General features: G+C 44.7%; 1 protein-coding gene across 1 annotated transcript in view; it reads left to right on the top strand.

The window, feature by feature from the left end:
* MUSTN1 (musculoskeletal, embryonic nuclear protein 1) overlaps positions 1–18,384 on the top strand; it is a 32,555-nt gene extending 14,171 nt beyond the window's left edge. The window contains exon 3 of the mRNA XM_078661642.1: positions 18,124–18,384. Within this exon, the coding sequence (XP_078517768.1) occupies positions 18,124–18,230 (107 nt within the window). The 3' untranslated portion in view covers positions 18,231–18,384. The remainder of the gene's footprint in view (positions 1–18,123) is intronic.
* The last annotated feature ends 2,334 nt before the right edge of the window (positions 18,385–20,718 follow it).

Consider the following 20,718-nt stretch of genomic DNA (forward strand, 5'->3'; position numbering starts at 1 on the left):
AAAGACGCGGTTAACGTTGGCTGAGTCTAAGTACTTTTTTGTCTTGACTTTAAGACATGTTGCACAGCAGCTCGGCTTTGCCAATGCTTGTTTAGAACTATACTCTCTTGCCTCTCCCTGCATGCTCCCCTCTCCACTTATCTCTACTTTGCGAGCATATGTGTGTGTGAACACAGAACTGCTTTCAGTATTTAAAGGCTAACCTATTGGCTTTATCAATGCATGTTTAATGTTGTCTATGACAATGCATTAATTCTGAGAAGCGCATGTATATTGGCAGTCGGAAAACTATAGCTGAGAAATATCCCTCGCTCTTTTATTTGACCGTGCTTGTCAAAACCTCCTTTTCACTTTTCAACAAAAACATTTTCGAGGAAACTTTTCCGATAAAAGGGTTATTTAAAAAAAAAAAGCGAAATATAATGAACGGGGGCAACACGTTTTCCAAGCAGTTCTGTTGTGCTGCTGTTGTTTTTCTACTTGCACGACTATTAAAAAACAACCTTCAAGCGAGGTCAGGCGCGGCTGTGTGCTTCAGTTTTCATGAAGGGAAATTAATAGTGCTGGCATGAGTTGGCATGGGTAAGCGAGACCTCTTCCCTACATAGCCATGTTAGAGAACTCTGAGCTCCTGACAGATTCCCCTGTGGCACTGTGTATTGTACAGTTCTGCACGTCTCCTACAAGAGCTGCCAAAGCGTGAGGCCGGGAACTTGGAATGTGTGGAAATCCCCACCGGGTCTGCAATCAGTTACTGCACCATTTACTCCTGTGCTCTATAATGCTATTTCCCAACATGTGCCCAAGGGTACACAATTTGTTTCGCGAGCCGAGCCTAAAAATATCTTTTGCATTCTTTTTGCAGAGCAGCTCATTAAACCAAATAGTACTTGTGAAACTGAAAAGCATGTCTGCAATTTGTAAACAATATCTATTGAAAGACAATGTTTTGGTTGTTCTGCTCTCTGCTCCCTCAGGCTTGCTTTTGGTGATTAAATGTAAAATATGTGGCACAAGGGCAGAGAGGAAATATAGTCAAATCAAAATGTAATATTTCCAAGTGGCAAAAAGGGATGTTTTTTGCGTTTCCAAATAAATATGGTACATACATAAACACAGAACGACGTCTATACAAACAAAAAAGCATTGGCAAGCCTTTTGTTTTGTTCTACTCTGTGTCTGGATGTTTGCTACATATCTGTGCCCAAGGAGCCAGACACTGTTTGGATATTTTCGTAGGCTAAAATAAAATCCAAACAACGTCTAGCTTCTTGCCCTGAAACAGAATTGTGTGTTACAGTTGTTTATATTGTTTGATGTTTGTACAAAAGGCCACAGTACCTATAGCCATCAACTGAGCTGTGGCTTGCAAATGTTTTTACTGTGTTTGACCAAGCATTACATGATACTGAGAACTCTGAGTGCCATTAGGGATGAATAAAAATGAGGTATTTTTTAAATGTTCCCAATAATCTGAGTTTAATAATAGGACGTCATTTGAACCACGCTGAATTCTGGATTACCAATAATGCCAGGTAATTCTGAGGTCATTTTCTATAACACTGTTTTTGCGGACACTGACTGACAATAGCAAGCCAAAGATAGAGGGGAAATTCAATAGATAATAGCAAATGGCATACAATTTTGAGCTCCCAAACTCCTTCCTATTAAACCCATGCTCCACAAGAATGGGTGGAGCTATGATGATCTGGGACACAAAAAGCCTAAGAACGCAACAGTGGAAAGTGCAAGAAAGAAGCTTGGAATTAGGTTGAAAGCTAGGATGAAAGTAGATTCGGTATTTTGATATGGGATTGCCAAACACCCCAGAAAAACTGCCAACCCTAGATATTTTTTAAAACTACACTCCTAGGGGAGCCCTAAGTGATGTGACTTGTGTGAATGCTACAATATCTTCTTACCCAGAATGCCCTGTAAACCTCAAAATTGTACAAAAAGTAAATTCTGTGACATTCTTGAGATAGAAAGTTCTGTAATTTGTGATGAATGGCACAAGCACACCAACTAGTTTACTTATACTAATAGAAGCATACCTCACATGTGTGGGTGGACTTCTAATGGATAGAAAAAGGGTAAAACGATGATCACGTGAAGTCAGTGTAATGTCAATGTGCTCTTCACATGGATAAAGATTTTCCGTACTCCTATCCAATGCAGTAGGCCCACCCACACATTTGTGGTACTGTTTCCATTGGTAGAAGTGTGGGAACACTTAATGGTAGGACTTTGCCTTTTGACAAGAGTTCTGGTGCTTACTGCCACAGAAAAGTGAAGAACATATGTTTTTTACCCATATTTTAACATTTGAAGGGTATTCATGGTTATCAAATATGTTAATATGCATATAAGCCACATCATCATGGATTCCCTGAGGATCTACAATTCAGAAATATCTGGGGTTGGTAGGTTTTCCTGGGTGCTGGCGGACCCCAGGCCTAATTTTGCAGACCTCCCCTTTAGATGCGCCCCCATCTCTTGTGTCTTGTGTGTGGATCCCTGCTTATACTCATTGTCTGGTACCTACACACTCAGGAAACAAGGAGGACCAAAGATGTGGTTTCAGCCTTGGCAAAAATATGTTTGTGCACGAGGAAGACTGGAGAGAATTATCATGTTTGAAAAAAAAAGAATAACGTCTCCATCTCCTAGTCAAGAATTATGGTGCGGGAGCTCTGGCATGTTAAAAATATTGGTGTCATATCTTTGCAGATAGCCCAGAGGTTAGTTATACTTGCAACAAAAACAGGTACACTAAACTAGGGGTGTGTTTAACTTGCATAATACAATGTAGCGTGATTGTGCAGAATTACAGCAAAATTATGCAGGATTACATTAATTTACGTGAGTGCAAACCAGTATTTAGTGCTATTTTCTTAGCTCAACCCACACATTGTTGTAGTATGGCCGGGGTGCCTTACCATTTAATACTAGCACAATACACAAAGATGAACGCTGGGCACTCTCTCAGTACACCTATTCTCAGTCTTGGTAGAGTTGCAAAGAGCTGACAGGCTACTTACAGGAACATCTGTTAAGCATTTCACATCAACATGGACGATAAGTAATTGACACGACTCAAGAGAAATCTGACACCAGTTAATAAAAATAGCTCAGATATTTATCATTTTTTAGACACAAAAATGAAATCAATACATCCAGTATAACTGGAGTTATCAATTGTAAAGCATTAAATAAATCAGTACTTTGCAATGTGAATGCAATAAGGCTGCGGTCAATGGGGAAAACACATTTATGCCGTTGGTTACTTAGAGAGTGAGTTCAATGGAACCCATTGGAGATAAGTTCTCGTGAGTTCCTAGACCAGTTCACAACAGTTAGGACAATTTTACCTGGCTCAGGGGAGCGGGGTGCAGAGGTGCACTTTCGCTGTCAAACTAAACTGTCCATCAGACTAGCGGTGTTAAAATGGTTACCTTAGCAAAAATGTACTTAAGGGGCGAGTTGAGCAAAACCCTTTGGCATTTAAGCAAGGAGCTGGCTCTGAACCAGGAGACTCCAGGCAGATCCGATATACTTGGTCCGGGGGACTCAGGTGCAGCTGTGCTCTTGGCTATCTGTGATGCTGAACCGGATCTGCGGCCAGAGGAGCTGGCAGGCGAGCCAAAAAAGGATAAAATCAAATGCAAGATCTCAACGATGGAGCCATAGGGGTGGCTGGTTGTTCATGCAGGTCTCTTCTCTTGAAGTGTTGAGTAAAGCAGGTTGCAGTCAGACTGACCACCAACAAGCCTTGGTACCTGCAAGTACTGCAGGTTGGGGAAATCTTTATCCAGAGGACCAGGGGAAGATTGTAGAAAGCTGATCCTCATTGAGGGTGAGGACTGCAGTTCCCAGACGTCACCTACCCAAGGACTTTGACCGGCCATGCCGGATGGCTTGGGGAACAGGCCGTCAAGGTTGTGGACTTAGTGGTTTGTGCCTGTCGACTACAGGGGAGTCACCACTAGTCCTAGGAAGATCTTATGAAGTCTTTGGGTTGCAGAGAGGTTTACCTTCCTTTTGGAACCAGACTCTTGTCCTGGGTGAGTCGTAGTCTAGCGGGTGCAGGGTGGCTATCACAGGTGCAATACTTCGAGCATTTCTTTTGTGCAGTAATGCTCTCGTGCAGACACAGGTCTCTTCTTGTTTCACGTCAAATCTAAGGTTCTGGTGTCTCGGATGCCCTGAGAGCCTGAATTAAGGGGGTGTTAGTGGGAGTGAGGACTAGTAACTAATAACCATGTAGTTCTGCGGATAATCCGTCCCAATAGCGATGATATCCTGTGGCCGTGAGTCACTCAAACTAGTCAGACCCTGATTTGTAGCCTAACTTCAAGTGGCTAAAACCATCCTCAGTTGCACACCGCAGCTGCAGCCCTGTGGAGGTGGACACCTCATGCATAGCTAATTTCCTGCCTGCCAGCGAAAAACAGTGCCTGGAGCAGGGGAAGACTTTGTCATCAAGTGGGGGACAAGTTCCTTTAAGGCTCAACACGGTACCGGTGTAATCACTCGCTATACTTTGTGGGCAGAGGTGTTACCTCCTGCTCACACAGGTCTTGGTCTCGGGCCTCTGGGAGCAGCACACACTCCGCAGCATGAGGTAAGACTTCTGTCTTGGCTGCAAACCTTCAAAAAAGCCCTCCAAGGCACAGGAACACTGGATTAATTTGGGAGACACTGTCTAAAGTGCCACCTAGGTACATGCTGGTTAAACCGCGGTACCACCATCATGTTGGGGGTTAAAAAGCACAGTGTTTGACACCAAACATGAAAGAAATCGACCGGGCCTAGGGCGTGGCTTGCCTGACTCATAGATGGTGTTAGCCTGCTAGAGCTCCAGCAGCCGCCCAAAATATCCTACATTAATTCGCACCATCGGGGCATCTGGTGGCACAAAAAGTGGTGGCAGTAACATCTAATGTAGCCGCGCATGATCGGAAGAAGTCTGGAGACACTGCCTGACCTAGCGGCGGAGCGGTGCTGTAATACACAGAGGCACCCCGTCGGAGGCCCGCAGCAGCCAATTTGAGTGTTCCACAGCTGCAAAGAGGTGCCTGCGCTTATCCGGAGCCAGTTAGCAGATCAGCGGCCTGCAACTGGATCCCGGCCGGCTGCGCAGACAACGTGCATCATGGAGGTGCGGCAGGGTGGAAACCGTATCAGCTCAGTAACGGTGCTGGTAAGAGAGGGTATGTGCAGTGGAGTGTGCGGGCCGGCCGGGCTAAGTATAGTGTTCCGCTGGTCGGCTCTATACCGCACTGCCCTGGCCCATACGAGAACTGGAGTCAATGGCCAAGGTGTCGCAGGCCTGTGATTGTGAACGCAGCGCCCTTCCGCGTCCATCTCCAGCGGTCCTCGAGGGTGTGCTCTGTACAAGTTGCTGCACCCGGGGCGCTAGTAGGGGGCCTGTTGCTGGTCCAGCTGGCGGAGTTTGCAGCTGAAGTGCATGAATGACTCTGGGTTGCTCTGAGAGCTTGTCAATATAACTCCCGGGTGCCCCTGTGTGCTGCCTTGCGCAGGTTAGGCTTGCTTGGCCCAGAGGTCGGTGCCGCTGTTGCCGGCCCTGGACATATTCGAGAGTGAGTTAGAGGGAAGCAAGCACTGAAACACAAGAGTTGGGACACCCACTGGCACCAGTACCGGCATTGCTGCTGCGAGTATTAACATCGTCTAATCTACTGAGTAGCCCCACAGCGTAGTGTCATATAGTGCTGTGCACAGTCCACCCACTAACATTTGCTAAATTGACAGTTTGGTCTAGGGCCCATACCACTGTTACCCAATCGACGTGGTAATAACAACAACGGGGGATATGGTTAAATGTGACACATCGCAGTCGAATCTTCAGTTTGAACAACGTAAATCATCTAGACACAGAGACGAAGACCACAACCCTACAATGGCTGAGCAGATAGATGACCTGCTGCACCAGACGGGGACATACGGCAAATTCCGGGGGCCATGCAACGAAGCCTGATGTCCATTGACGCTAAGATGGACTAATTGGTGTACCGCATGGACAGAATCTCTGAAAGGGTAGACAAGCACGCAGAAAGGATTGTATGGCGCAGCGCAGGATCTCTGATGCCGAAGATACTCAGACCGAAATGGGGGCTGCGCAGTAACAAAATGAGAAACTAGTGGCGGTGATGAAGGACAACGCCGAAGACCTCAAAGCGCATTCCCGGAGCAACAATATGCATATTATAGGCCTGGCGAAGTCCACATCCATCGGTCACATGGAAACATTAGTTGAAAATCTGCTGGTACAACTGCTGGGAGTGAAACATTCTCTGAAGTTTTTGTAGTCGAGCGGGCACACCGTATGCTGGGCCCGCGACCTCCCCCTGGCACAGCACCCCGACCATTGATTGCTTGACTACTCAACTATAGTGACAGGAATGCTGCTCTGAGGCTCGCAAGAGATCTGAAAGTTCTTAAATATGAAGGCTCTGAATTGTCCCTCTTCCCTGACTTCACGGCTTGTACAAGAAGCACAAAATAAATTTGGCCCTATGAAGTGCAAATTAAGAGAACTACAATTGGATTATGCAATGTTATATCCAACCCCGCTCCGGGTCAACTTCGATGGCCAATCCAAAATGTATGTTGACCCTAATCAGTTGCAGCTGGACCTCAAAAAGTACAGCGCAGAAAAGACGAACAGATCAACTCGGTCACCGTTGGCGGAGAGTGTTGCCCCATCAGGGGGTGCAGAGCCGGGTAGTCCACGGGGGTCAGGTACAACGGCTTTGTAAATGTCCCAAGGACTCTGCATTCTGCTGCAGAGGATGTTGGACATACACCATACATTGTAATGCCTAACTTGTAAATGTTATGCTGTAATTACACTGAGATGTACTGTTATTGCACAATCACCATAGTATTATGTAGCACTGTTAACCAGATGCCCAGTTGGCAATGATAAGAGTGGGCGGCAGCAGGCTAGCTAATAACACCACAGGTCTGGCTGCCATTTCCTTAGTGTGTATTACACCTGGGTACCTACTATTGGGGAACTGTTCTGTTGTTGATGGGCAATTTTCAGTGGTGGGGGGAACTACTATTGCATGTCTACTCCTTTTGATATGGTGTGGGTGGGAGTTGAGTGGGTTTTTCCATGTTACATTCCAGTCAATCTGTGCATACCAACAGGAAAATTGCACTGTGTTAGACTATGCAGCGTGTATTTTCAGAGGTAGGGTGCTCGGGATAAGTAAGTTAATACATGTCAAAACCTATTAAGCATCAAGCTGGCATTATCTTCCTGTTTTGGAATGTCAGGGGTCTAAATGACCAGAGAAAAATACGTAAAGTGGTGGCATATTTGTACAGACACAATGTAGATGTGGCAATTTTACAGGAGACGCACCTATCCCCCAAGACTGGGTTATTATCCCAAAGAAGGATGAAGGGTATATGTATTGCATCCAGGTTCACATCACACGCTAGGGGGGTACTTATTTGGGTCTGCAGAAACTCAGGCATACAGATACAGGCTATGGAAGTTACTCAGGTGGCAGGTTTGTTCTGGCAAAGTGTCGTAAAGAGCAATTCAACGTTCTGTTGGTTGGGGTTTATGGGTCCAACTATGATGACCTTCAATTCTACCATGCATTGCATCATAAGATATTGAAGTACTCACACATGGCTATACTTTGGGGTGGGGACTTCAATTGTATTCAGAACCCTGACTTAGATCATTCGAGGGGAGCCCCTAGACCTCCATTTCATGCAGCTAGAGCTATAGCCAGCATTGCCCATACCGAGGGATTGCAGGATGTCTGGTGCCACTTGGCCCCTCTAGGCAAGGAGTACTCACACTATTCTGCTGCACATGATATCCACACCAGGATAGACTACTGGTATGCCTTCAGCACACTGCTTTCCTCAATACACACCTACTCACACATGGCCCGCACACTGTCAGACCATTCCCCAGTCCTCCTGAAGGTAGAGCTGTCAGACGCAATCATCAACAAGCAAACTTGGACATTTCCTCAATACTCCTTATTAGACTCAGTATTTCATGTGGAAATAGGCACAGAGATTGACGAGTTCTTTCTCACAAATCTGGGCAGCGCCACGACTTTGAGCTCCATACGGGAAACATTTTAAGCACTACTTAAGGGGAATTACGATCTCTAAACACACAGGTGTTCTTAAATCTATTCACACCCAATTACGCAACATTGAAACTATACTTAAGCCTCTGGAGGGCAGGCTTCACGACACTTAGCAACCCACAGATACCTGCACAGATTAGGACAAAATTGTGTGAATATAATGAATTGGCTGAGGATGAGGTTAAGCATCTAGGGAAGTATGCCGTTGCCAGGGCATACTCTAAGGGTGACAGACCCAGTGCCACTCTGTCAGACCTCACAGGGGCGGTAGTCACATCACAAGTGTGTATGATGCTAAAACAAACTGGTATATAGCACACAAGTAATTCTGGAGGATTTCGCCGAGTATTACACAGGACTCTACACCTCTAGGGGGATAACATCCCCTGACTCTGACGATGAGTATTTAGCCTACATGGAAATGACATGGTTGGAAAATAGCGATAGGGAAAAACTCATTGGCCCATTGAGACCCACAGAAATAATTGCTGCACTGAAAGAAATGCCTAATGAAAAAGCCCCCGGTGCAGACGGTCTAACAGTTGTATTCTATAAGGCGCTGGTGGGGGTGCCACTAGCATGCGCACTGCCCGAATACCATGCATATCAAGGTATTCGGTTCTTGAACTACAACCTTACTATTTCTGCATACACAGGTGACACTTTATTGTATATTTGGAAATCGGAACAAAACTTGGTTCCAATGCTGCATTAAGTGGAGCGCTTTAGTCAACATTCAGGACTCCATGTCAACTGGCATAAGTCTATTATTATCCCGTTAACTGACGTCACCATACCAGTGTAGACCCCATATCCACTGGAATGGACCACAGACCCGGTAAGGTACTTGGGCATAAAAATACACACCAATGCCGAGATTGTATTGTCAGAAAATTACGGGTGTGCAATGCACAGATTGACAGAGGTGGTAGAAAAATGGATCAAGCTCCCACTGTCTCTGGTTGGTCGGGTCGCCCTGACAAAAATGGTGGTGCTTTCTCGTTTTCTATTTCTTTTCGTGAATATACCCATCAGTTTGCCCCAGCCCTTTTTCTGTAATCTGCGTACATTGCTGACACGGTTAGTGTGGGCAGGGAAACATCCGCGGGTAAGTGGGTTACCCTAACAAAGCCATATTCGGGGCCGGGGTGAATGCACCTGACATGGAACAGTATTATAGAGCTGCTCAGACGCTGCACGCCCATGGATGGATACATGGACCTAATAATTTTCAGCACCACCTCATAGAGAATAATATGGTTTCCCCTGCCCCACTGCCAAAGTTGTTGACCGGGGCTTCACAGATCAATCCTCGCACGATACACATGTGAACTGCACCGGACACCAATTATCTAAAATAGCCAGCAAGCATCAGATAAAATTATTATACTCTTCCAAATTACCTCTGCAATGGTGCGATTGACTTCCACTTAAGGAGGACCAAGCCACGATGCACACTCTGGCCAAGCTAGGCGTAAAGTGTATGGGCGACATGTTCCACGAAGGGATTGCTAAAACATGGGACCAGGTAGCTGCGCAGGTGGGAGGTCACGGCGGTGGATGCTTTTCAATATTACAGGTTTCGCAGGGCTCTGCGCGAGTTGTTAGGCCCAGCCAGGCAGGGATGCAATCGCTGACATACCTCATGCAAACTCAATCTCCACAACATGGAGTAACAATACTATATACACTCTTCAAACAACAGGGTGCACAGGCTAAGTTAAAGTTTCAGCTGGAATGGGGGGGAGGAACTTGAGATAGTAATCACTATGGCATAGTGGTCTTGGTGCTCCAACAATATCAAATCAATCTCATTGAACGGTCGACATACACTGCTTCATTTTATATATCTTCATAGAAATGATTACACACCAGCGAGGTTATGCAGGTATGGCCTGGGGGAGGATGGCAGATGTATGAGGTGCGCCGCCACAGATGCACACTTCACGCACTTAGCATGGGAATGCCCGGGAACACAAAAGATCTGTAGGGAGGTATTCAATGGCCTGTCTAAAATGTTGGATCATGCACTATCAGAAACACATCTGGTGGCTCTACTGGGGTTCGATAGACAGATACCAAAAGGAGTGCGCAAGTTGGCAGCCATTGGCTTACTTTTGGCCAAACGGAGAGTGGTCTGGAGATGGATGAGGGGTCCCTTACCTACCATAGGGGAATGGCACATTGACTTACCATATTGTTCTACACAATCCGAAAGCTATAACGCACTGATGCCTGTAAAATGTGAACCTAAAGATATTTGTGATCCATTTCGACAATACCTACTAGACAAATCTGTTGCGGGCAACTCCCAGGCAGAGCAAGCTCGAACTGGGGTGGGATGAGTGGTATACTGCCGCAGGGTTTACATTGAATTTTAGATGTTTATGCCACAAGGGAATGCTGTAACCCGCAGCTATATGTAGAGGTCTCCAGGAAGAATGACATCTCTTCATGGTGGGAACTTAATGTAATGAAGAATTAATGTGTTTATTGACATGCTAAAGCTAATCTACTACTGAACTGTTCAGTGCCCATGCTGCGATGACTGCACGGTGTGTACTTTGTATTTACTGCTGGAATGTCTTTTGCTGGTCTTATGTTTTTTTTTGTTAGTTTTATTTTTCATGAAAAACAATAAATAACGTTTTTTATTAAAATAGACCGGGCCATAGAGCTGAACATATAGGTAATGCCCGTATGCAAGCCCATGTTATCTGATGGGCTGCTAATGACTTGCAGTAGATTTATGTTATATATGCATATATGTTTGGGACTCCCACAATTGGGGGAACAAGAGAAATCAGTTTGGGATCAGTCTTTGGCAGGGATATAGTCCTGAATCAGGAAGACTGGAGGGATGTTTTGAAAACATTCTAAAAGCCTGACAAACGTCACGGTCAGTGTGTTCTCCTGGCTGGCTACCCTTCGCATGGGATATGGTTGTGGTATGTTTTCCTTCAGCCCTGTGTCCATACTTCTGACCAAAATACAAGTACCCCAAAGTGGCATTTCATTTTCATTTGTTTACAGATTTCTCAAATGCTTTTGTTTTCATTTGTGTTCAAATTTTCCAAATGCTCTACACTAAATGTATAACCTGGAAACACCATGAATCCATAGATAAGCCACAGATGATGCCTGTTTTCCAAAGGGAACACACTTTGGAGTCTAGCCTTCACAAAGTTTTGTTTCTGTGTGCTTAAAATGTGGATATTACCCTCTTTTGAAGGCAAATGCAAAACAATCTGACAAATTTCGTGATCTGAGTGTTCTCCGCAGAGCCAATAAGAACAAGGAAAGTATGTCTTGCAGACATTGATTCTTAGAGAATTAAAAAACACATTGATTTTATACTTTCCATGTAGACCTGAGTTTGATGCTATTGTCATATGAACTGTGCTCCATATACAGTGATTCTGCAACAATTTAGTGCTCTGTGCTTATATTACCTATTTGATTGTGCAGAGTCCATTCTCTAGGATAACTAAAAACATATTTTGTATTGCAGGACTCATGACATTCAGGCCAACATTTCTTTGGTTAGTGGTCTGGGATTTATGTTTATTCATTCAATGAAACCAATACAAAAATTGACACATTTGTTAAATAAAATCAAAACATTGCCCTGGTTTTCGTTATATATTTACACTGCAATGAGACATTGATGCAGGGTTTGCACCACTACTTATCCCGAAATATGGCACGGAGATATAGTCTGTGCGGAAGCACAGAGACAAAATAGAAGCAACCTAACGTTGATTCTGTTATGGGTTCTAGCAGAACGGTGTGCAGACACCCTAGCAGTGAAAAAGTTATCTAGGACAGATAGGACATTACACCCACCAATGTATTTCAGATCTACCTACCCCATCACATTCTGAATAACCCCCTCAGCTGCTTTGTACAGCGTGTGAGCATTTTATAGAGTTTAGCAAACAATGACTAACCACAGGACATCCAGCGAGCCTGCATTAGAGTGAGGCATACTGTGCAGGTCTGAAAGAAGGAGTGATTCATGGCTGGTTGGTCCTTATAGTGTTCCCATGTTTAACTGGTTTGATGTTTAAATGCCCAGAGGGGCCATTTACATATAATTTAGGCAGGAGGATGTTATCCCTGCCTCAGTTATCATGGAGTCCATGGAGATGACCTTGAACTGACAAATAATTCTCTGCAACCAATTTTGATTGCTCAGAGTTCCCTGCAGGACTTGACAAATCCAGCCTCTGCTCTCCATCTTATCTCCTGGAACAATGCTGGGATTTGGTCCAAAATGGACGACAGGGACAGGAGATTGTTCATTGATAAATTCGACTTCTGCATCTTCCAAGAGACCTGGGCGCTCACTAAAGTACATAGGCAGGGTTTCTTAACACATAGTATTGAAGCAATGCAATCAGTAGCGGTTAGGCCATCTGGGGGTCTTTTGATATGGTCCAAAATATTGCTGGAGTTTACCATAAAGAACATCAGTATTGACTCTTGTGACCTCCTAGTTCTTAGCTTGAAACCCAAGTCTGGGGTCCCATATAATATATATTATAGGCCGGCCACTTTTTCCAAACACTCCCAGTCTCTCAGAACTTTGAATGCATTTTTGGAGGATTTTAGCCCTAGCCATAACGTTATTATTTCAGGAGATTTTAATGCATCTTTTGAACCATATACTCCATTCCTGGAATTGGTTAAGGAAGAGGATGAATCTGGAAGGAATGCGTCCATACTAGGAAACCACCTAAAATGAGTTCTGCTGCCCTCCAGATAATTGGTATAATTGTCTCTTTTGGTCTGAGGTCATGTAATCAGATCTTGATGCAAAGCAACATTCATGAGGGGCGATTGTAAAAGCCACATTGATTTCATCCTTTTGGATGTTCGAGCATGGCACGAAATAAATTTGTTTGGAAAATGTATGCAGTGTTTTCACTGTGTGTGTATATGTACAAATGCTTTACACATTGTCTCTTAGATCAGCCTGGCTGCCCGTGCCAAGCTACCCGGGGGGTGAGCAGGGGTTATCTTAGCTATGTGACTCCCTTACTCTAACTAAAGTGAGGGTCCCCACTTGAACAGGGTGTTAACCACTGCCAAATAGAGACCCCATTTTTAACACGGAGAGGGGTGCGAGAGAGGGAGCAATGTGGGTGTGGGTTGCTCTGAAACCCTAAAGCACATGCACTCTCACACAAAAAACAAGCATTTACAATGCAACGGTCTCGCCTTTGCAAAAGTTAGAGCTATTGACATTGTAAATGACAAACATTTTATTTATGTGTTGGTTTTGAAAACAGATAAATAAATGGCATTGTCATTTACAATGCCAAAAGCTTAATGTCTCGCAAATGCGAGACCTATTGCATTTGCAATGCAATCAGTCGCGTATTTACGCGAGTTTGAGCTATTGACATTGCAAATGGCACTGCCTTTTATTTATGTGTTGGTTTTAAAAAAAATAAATAAAAAGCATTGTCATTTACAATGCCAATAGGTTAAACTCTCACAAATGCAAGACCTAGTGTAAACATGGGAAGGGGGGGCTGTTTTTCAATGTGTACTCTTTCTATTCTTGTTTTCTGTTGGTAGATGCCCACATAACTGCTTTAGAGCATTGGTTTCAAGCCCGCCAAGTAACAGAATGAACATTATTTTTTTTAATGCTTCCACCCATAAAACAATGATTTATAAAAGGAAAGCCAACGAATGATAATCTAGACTCTGAGTTCATTGTCGCAAACAAGCATTGGCAGTCTCAAGCTACCTTATTTTGCAAGCATATGACAAAAAAAATATTAAAATAAACCCACACACAAAACGTTGGTACCTAAACCTTCACAGAACACGCGTTTATGAAAAGGTTTAAGACTTTCATTTTTAAGCAAAGCTTTCATCTGATTTGTAAATGAGACAAGGATAGATACATTGCCAGGCACTCCATTGCAAACAGCTACAATGTTACCGCACTTCCACGCACTTCATAACAGCAGCTTCACAAGCACTGCCAAAGTCAATATGTCTGGCTTTTGAGAAGCCATCTTTTAGGAAACTTATGGAAACAAATAATTAAAAAGAAGGATTTCATGCATCTTTTGCAAAATAAAGATTACCTGCTGCAAAAAGGAAGGTTAAAAAAAACCTAATGAACGTGTGCAAGAGGAAATGGCAGTCATTCAGAGAGAAGAAAACCAGCAGCTGGAGCGGCCCGACCAACAGTCCGCGGCGGTGAGACATGGTGGACGGAAGCAGAATATGAAGATCACGTGACAACATGAATGGGTGGAGAGGGCAGAATGAAAGCTCCTTTATGCACACAGCAATATTTACCAGGATGTCTCAATAATTATTTTAACTACGAGCGTGGCAAGCACCTAAAGCGGAGTCTTGACCAGACCTAAAGGGAGCGCAAGAAGTACCTAGAAACTCTGCGTATGCACAAAGGATAAAGAATGACACTTTTGTGTCCCAGAAGACGTTGTCCCTACATTTGGGCAGGCTTGGGGCGCCTAGATGGGACATGGTCTGAAAGAAGCACTGCATTACGAGTGGGGCTGCGGTCCTTCGTTTTGTAAATCGTGCATGCTTCTGTGACTGTCTCCAAGTCAGAGACTGACAATGCTATGTGAATGTGGTAGCTGTGATAACTCTCTGTCAAAGAGAACAGAACCGCAGAGGAAGCTAAACTAGGACGGTCGTCATACTGCACACAGAGGTTGAAAGCAAATGTGGACTTGTAAGTGTAGTTCCCTGAATAAAGCTTTCCCAAAGTGTATTTCAGCACACCAAGGATAGGATTAATCCATTATGATTCATTACACACTGCAACCTTAACCACTGAAAGTACCAATTTGATAACGTGTATTTCTGCTTTGGACGTTAAACCGGTTGTATATTAAAGAAGCCTGCAGTTTTACTGCGGTCTGGGAGGTACTGTTGGTGGGGGGCTTACAGTGCTGCTGCACATGCGATATAAGCATGCAATGCTGTTGTATTTTTGCCCATACCCCTTCAGTGCCGTCGAACGGAGCTTGCCCTATAGCTGCTGCTACCCTTTGTACTGACTCCTGTGCAGTCCCAGTTTGGGTAGTGGGCGCTGTAGTATGTGCATGGGGGACGCTAACACCGCTGTACCCAGTCGCGCCACATTAGACTCCTTTGGCTCCACACATGTGCCGAGGCAGGTCATCCCCCTTCCATCTCTCGCCACCCAGCACTATATTTTGACTGCGGAGTACGCAAAGATGCTGCCCAGATGCCCACAGGTCCCCGCCTGCCTGCCCCCACACTTCCGCAGGCTCGAGACGTGTCACTTGGCTAGCAAGAGGATTTCTGGCGCTGTCCCGGTGATTCGGTCGCCAGTAGCCTCCACGTGTTCTGGTGCAAAGCAGATGCGGCGAGAGTGAACGTTTCTAAAGGGAGGCCTCGCGTGTATGCTGGCATCTGCCAGCTGCACGACAGGAAACAACCAGCTTCGACGCTTATCAGCGCCGCGTGCCTCTCTGCAGACTCCCCCTGCATTCCAGAGAGGCGCGCGACGCGATCCGCTCTGCATGCAATGCTGTAGAGACAAGACCTGGCCGCGCGCACAACGTTATCCTATGGGGAAACGCTGCGCGCGGCCAGGTCTTGTCTCACTTCGGTGTTCTCAGACTGCTGAGACGCCGACAATAGTTCTCTGGCGAGAACGCGCTTTTCAGCGCGTTATAGCCGAGACCTAAAAACAACAATTAACACAACCTACAAACACATGCAGTCACACATACTGCTTTAATGGTTGGTGCCACTGAAAAAAACAAACTGACAACTAAAAAAGTAAAAGGTTGAAGAAAAAAATGTGCAATTGGAAAAAAAATGCAGATCGGAAAAAAGGTAGAAAAACAAACACTGATTTCACATGGACTGCTTTAATAATCCTTGCCATAAAAAGTCAGGTATAACAAAGGTAAAGTTTAAAACAATGCTTACTGTTAATCCAAATGCAAACCTAATGTACTGAATGATAAACAAGATAGGATGTGGTATAATGGTCAGAGCTGTCGACTTTGGAACAGGGAAACCAGGTTCAAGTCCCAGGCCTTGCTCAATATCTTGAGATTCTGAGCAAAGTACGTAATCTTCCTGTGCCTAAAAAAGAGGTAGACCGCTTCAATACCTTCCGGTCCAGTTGTCACTATACAAAACTGCAGAACAAAAAAAACAAAACGGCAGAGATAAGAAGGAGGAGGAGAAATATGGAGAGTAGTGCGAGAGATTCTGCAATATGGGTATGAGTTGCACTGAAGCGTTAAATCACATGCACTCTCACACAACAAACAAACCAACAATGAACTCAACTACAGTCACGTAGAACAAAGTGAAAGTTTAGAAAGATTTGCCAATCTATAAAAAATGTTGTCCAAAAAAGTGAAAAGTATCAAAAATACAAATAGTGATCTGAGGTAAATGTTGTAAAAAAAAAAAAAAAGTTCTCATTAGCACTGCGCAAATAGCGGAAGGATACTATTTGAATTAAATTAAATATTACTTTGTCCATCAGCCAGAAAAATAAAAGGAAGTGAGGTCAGGTATATGGTGACCAAATAGGAGGTAGCTATAAAGAGTGACAATTGAGCCAGCAAATGGTAAGTGATGATGGGGCTCTTAGCCCTTTACTGCATACAATACCCCTCACAGCAACAGCACATGCGTGATGTTTGGCAAGACCTGAAAAGGAAGGTTTGGGTCTGGCTAAAGGTTTGTTTTGCCAGGTCAACATGGCAGTTTAAAAGTGCACACCTGAGACATGTTTAACGTATCACTTCAGTGGATGGCACAACCAGTGCTGCAGACCCGCTAGTAGCATTCAATTTACAGGCTCTGGGCACATGTAGTGCCATCTTACTAGGGACTTACAAGTAATCTAAATATGCCATTTGGGTATAAGCCAATGTTACCATGTTTTTGGGAAAGAGCACAAGCACTTTAACACTGGTTAGCAGTGCTAAAGTGCCCAGAGTCATAAGGCCAGCAAAGGAGGAGTCGGGGAGAGGAGTTGGCCTAACAGCTAGGGCGGTCGATCTCGAATCTGGGGAACTGGGCTCGAGTCTCGGCAATGACGCTGAAAATCCTGTGATTCTGGGCAAGTCACTTAATCTCCCCGTGCCTAACAAAAATTAATGTGTCCTCATGTAATGTAACTGGTGCTATGTAAAGTGCTCTGATACATTCGGGTCAAGTTTGCGCTATAATAAACTCCATAAAAAAACACAAAAAAACAAAGTCAGCAAAAACAGGAACTTTCAAGGCAAAAAGTTAGGGGGAAACCATGCCGAGGATGCCTGGTCTAACAGTGCATATCTTTCTTGTGCAATGACTTTAGAGGCTTTTGTGAGTAAATATTGTTAAAGCCAGTAATGTTTACATGACCTTGCAGTCACAAAGTAAGTGGTGAGTCAACTAAAGTTGTGCACTGGCACTCACGTGTCACAGCCCAACACAAAAACATGGCACTGGCTTACTCTACATTGCAAGGGCCTACCTGTGCATAGCAAAATTCCTTCAACCATACAAGCACTTGGGCCAAACGGAAGTTGATATAGCCCCCTGTGCTCTGTTCAGAGTGCCAAAGTTAGGTGCTGGAGGTGTGTGTGACCAGAACTGGTCCTGTGAGTTCATGAATAGGTCTTCAGCCTCAGGGGACGCCCCTGTGCGCTACAAGACGTGTCCACATTCGGTATGCTTTGTGTGTGTCATCATGAACTTTTAGTAGTGACGCAGATGCACGTCCAAGGTTCAAAGAGCCAAACATTCCCTTTCAATTAATTTGGAAATTGCGAAATTGCCCACGGAATCTATTCTCTAGAGGTTCAAAAGAATTTTGATGGTTTGAAGTCTCAGTAGAATCCTATCCCCAGGGCCAGAGATTTGATTCTGACTTTTAATGCATTCCTAAAGCACAGGCGGAAATGAACATGCATCTTCCTTCTGTGTCTTTCAGAGAAGAGCGGAACAACAGCCCCTTCCGTCTTCAGCAGAGATCGCACCGGAGGGGAGACGGTGTTTGACAAACCCAAGGAAGAACCGGCTAAGAGTGTCTTTGGGTGATGATGGATCGTCTATGCGCCAGCCAAAAGAGCAATGAAACCAGGGTTTACTTCTCCATCAACACATCACTTCCTTGTATAATGCCTTTATGTAATTGCTGTCCAAAATCTGCAACATTGCTGCCATTTATATATTTTTTCAGCCAAACCAAGTACCATTTGTTCTTGAGTCAAATAATTTAACATGTTGCTATCTGGTGGGTTATCAGATGGTTCCATGCCATCAAGAAAACAATTTTCCAGTCCTTTGATTTCCTTTCCCATATCTGGGGCTGTATTACGGAGAGTGCAGAGGAGCCACAACGGGCCCGTGCGCCTGTTTTGTGCATCCCCGGGGCACTATGGTAATAAAGAAGCCACAGATGCTTGTGCGGACCTGTCTGTAATACAGATAGTGCTGGCGCACATGTTGCACCACCTCTGTTATAAGAGGGCATGCTCTCATTTTCATGGGGGCATGGCCCCATGCACTGGTGTAAGGAAAAGTGAGGGGGCCTCCCTGCACGGTATGTAGAGGGGCCCCCTCCGAGCTCCATCAGGAGCTCTCCGGCCAGAGTGCAGTGCCCAGGGGGCCCCTTGGAGCTTGAGGCCCCCCCGCACCGCGGGGGCTGCAGGGGCCTGTGTCTCGCCCCTGGCCCCATGCGATTGAGGGAATCAGTTTGCTTCTCTGCCCGTGGCATGTTATGGACGTGGGCGCAGAGGCAAATATGCCTTTAGGTGGTGCACTGAAAGTGCGGCACAACAACGTGATGCACTTTCAATGCACCTCCTATAGGCAGCCCTCTGGAGGGGAAAAAGGGTATCCCATGGAGTCCCCCAGACACTCACTTGTAGGCGGGTGTAGTCACTCACTTTACCCGCCTGCAAGGGCCTCTCTTTTACTTAAAAGTGTAGGCGGGTGTCCGTCTGCATAGTGAAACATGGAGCACCTTTGAAGTAGCCGCCCCGTATTTCACTTGCATGCGCTGCCTTGGGTCAGCTCCAGTTTGCATCTGCACTTGGGACAGCTCATTCATGGTAATACTGCACACTGCCCCTGCCCTTTTACTTAAAGGTCAGCTGTGGCCCAAACATGGAGTGTGCACCATAATGTAACAAGGGCCTGAGATGTTGTAGTTCAGGTTCATACAAACGGATGGAGCTGTGCTGCCATACCAGCTAACAATCATTGTCAAAGGACTGGAACATGGTGTCCATGAGAACATGGAGTCTTCTAGTCACCTTACGGTAATAAGTGGCTAGTTGAAACATTGATAAAGCCAAGACTGGTGGAGTTTTGGAGAGTGGATTTTTGGAGAGCTGATTTCCATCCGACAAGCACCCTACGCCAAAGAGAAAGCTCCTACACATATGGCCTCGTTAAGGGATTTTTATGTCTCCTGATTGCGGTTATTCCACAACCAGAACTTCCAATACTGTATAGAGTGGTAATTTCCAGCGGTGTAATTATTGCACAATTACTGTTTTTCCATTAGCAATGAGAAATCACTTTGGGGATTCACACTGATTGCGGAGAGTTTCCCCCCAAAACCGGGCCATCTTAAACACAAATTTCGCCATTTTTATCCTGGTGGCTTGGGGTAATGTGGTTTGCCGAACATGAAGTTTTAATAAAACTTTAATAATTTTTAAGTTGGCAACTCTTATTATCTTAAATCATCGATTGTCCATTTGTTAGTATGAAAATGAGCAAGCAAATATCCGAACTAAATATTTGAGTAGTACCTGCATGAGTTTCCTTCAGTCACAACGTATCTCATACACATATTACACAGAAGTGACTTAGGGGCATATTATCAAGGACAGAGTTAAGATTATCGAAGCTTTAGCGGCGGGAAACTGCCGCTAAAGCGGAGATAATGGGCTCGATCATATGCCGTAGAGAAATCCCATTGAAGCCCATATTCACACCAGAATATGGGCTTCTATGGGAATTCACAAGGGCATATTATCAAGCCCATTGTCGCCGCTTTAGCGGCAGTTTCCTGACGCTAAAACGGCGATACATTTAACGCCGTCATCTTGATAATATGCCCCTTAGAGCTTGAGGCACAAAGCTTTTTTTCCATGAGTAGGTTTGACTTATGTCTGGAGAAGTTTTATACTATACACAGAAAAATCTTTGCCAACCGGGCCAGGGGTCTCAGGAGGCATAGTCAAAGAGTGTTTGAATCATGTCAGATAATCTGAATATTTGCTCAAGACAAATGTGCATGCACTTAATCTGAATCAAACATATTTACATAGTGGTTATTATGAAAATCTGGCATTGATCCGGCCCACATTCTTTGTCCTAATACTCTTCACAGACATCCATAAGTGATGTGTGCAAGATGATTGACCATAAATGCACCAGTCAAACACAGCGTTTGCGACTCTTCACCCCAAGCATTACAATGTTTCCAGGTACCTAAGGGCCAGATGTACTAAGATTAGGAAATGTGATGTCCAAATTGGGATTCCTAATGTACTAAAGAATTAATTTTTAA

This window comes from Lissotriton helveticus, chromosome 9 (genome assembly GCF_964261635.1).
Source record: "Lissotriton helveticus chromosome 9, aLisHel1.1, whole genome shotgun sequence".
Lineage (NCBI taxonomy): Eukaryota > Metazoa > Chordata > Amphibia > Caudata > Salamandridae > Lissotriton > Lissotriton helveticus.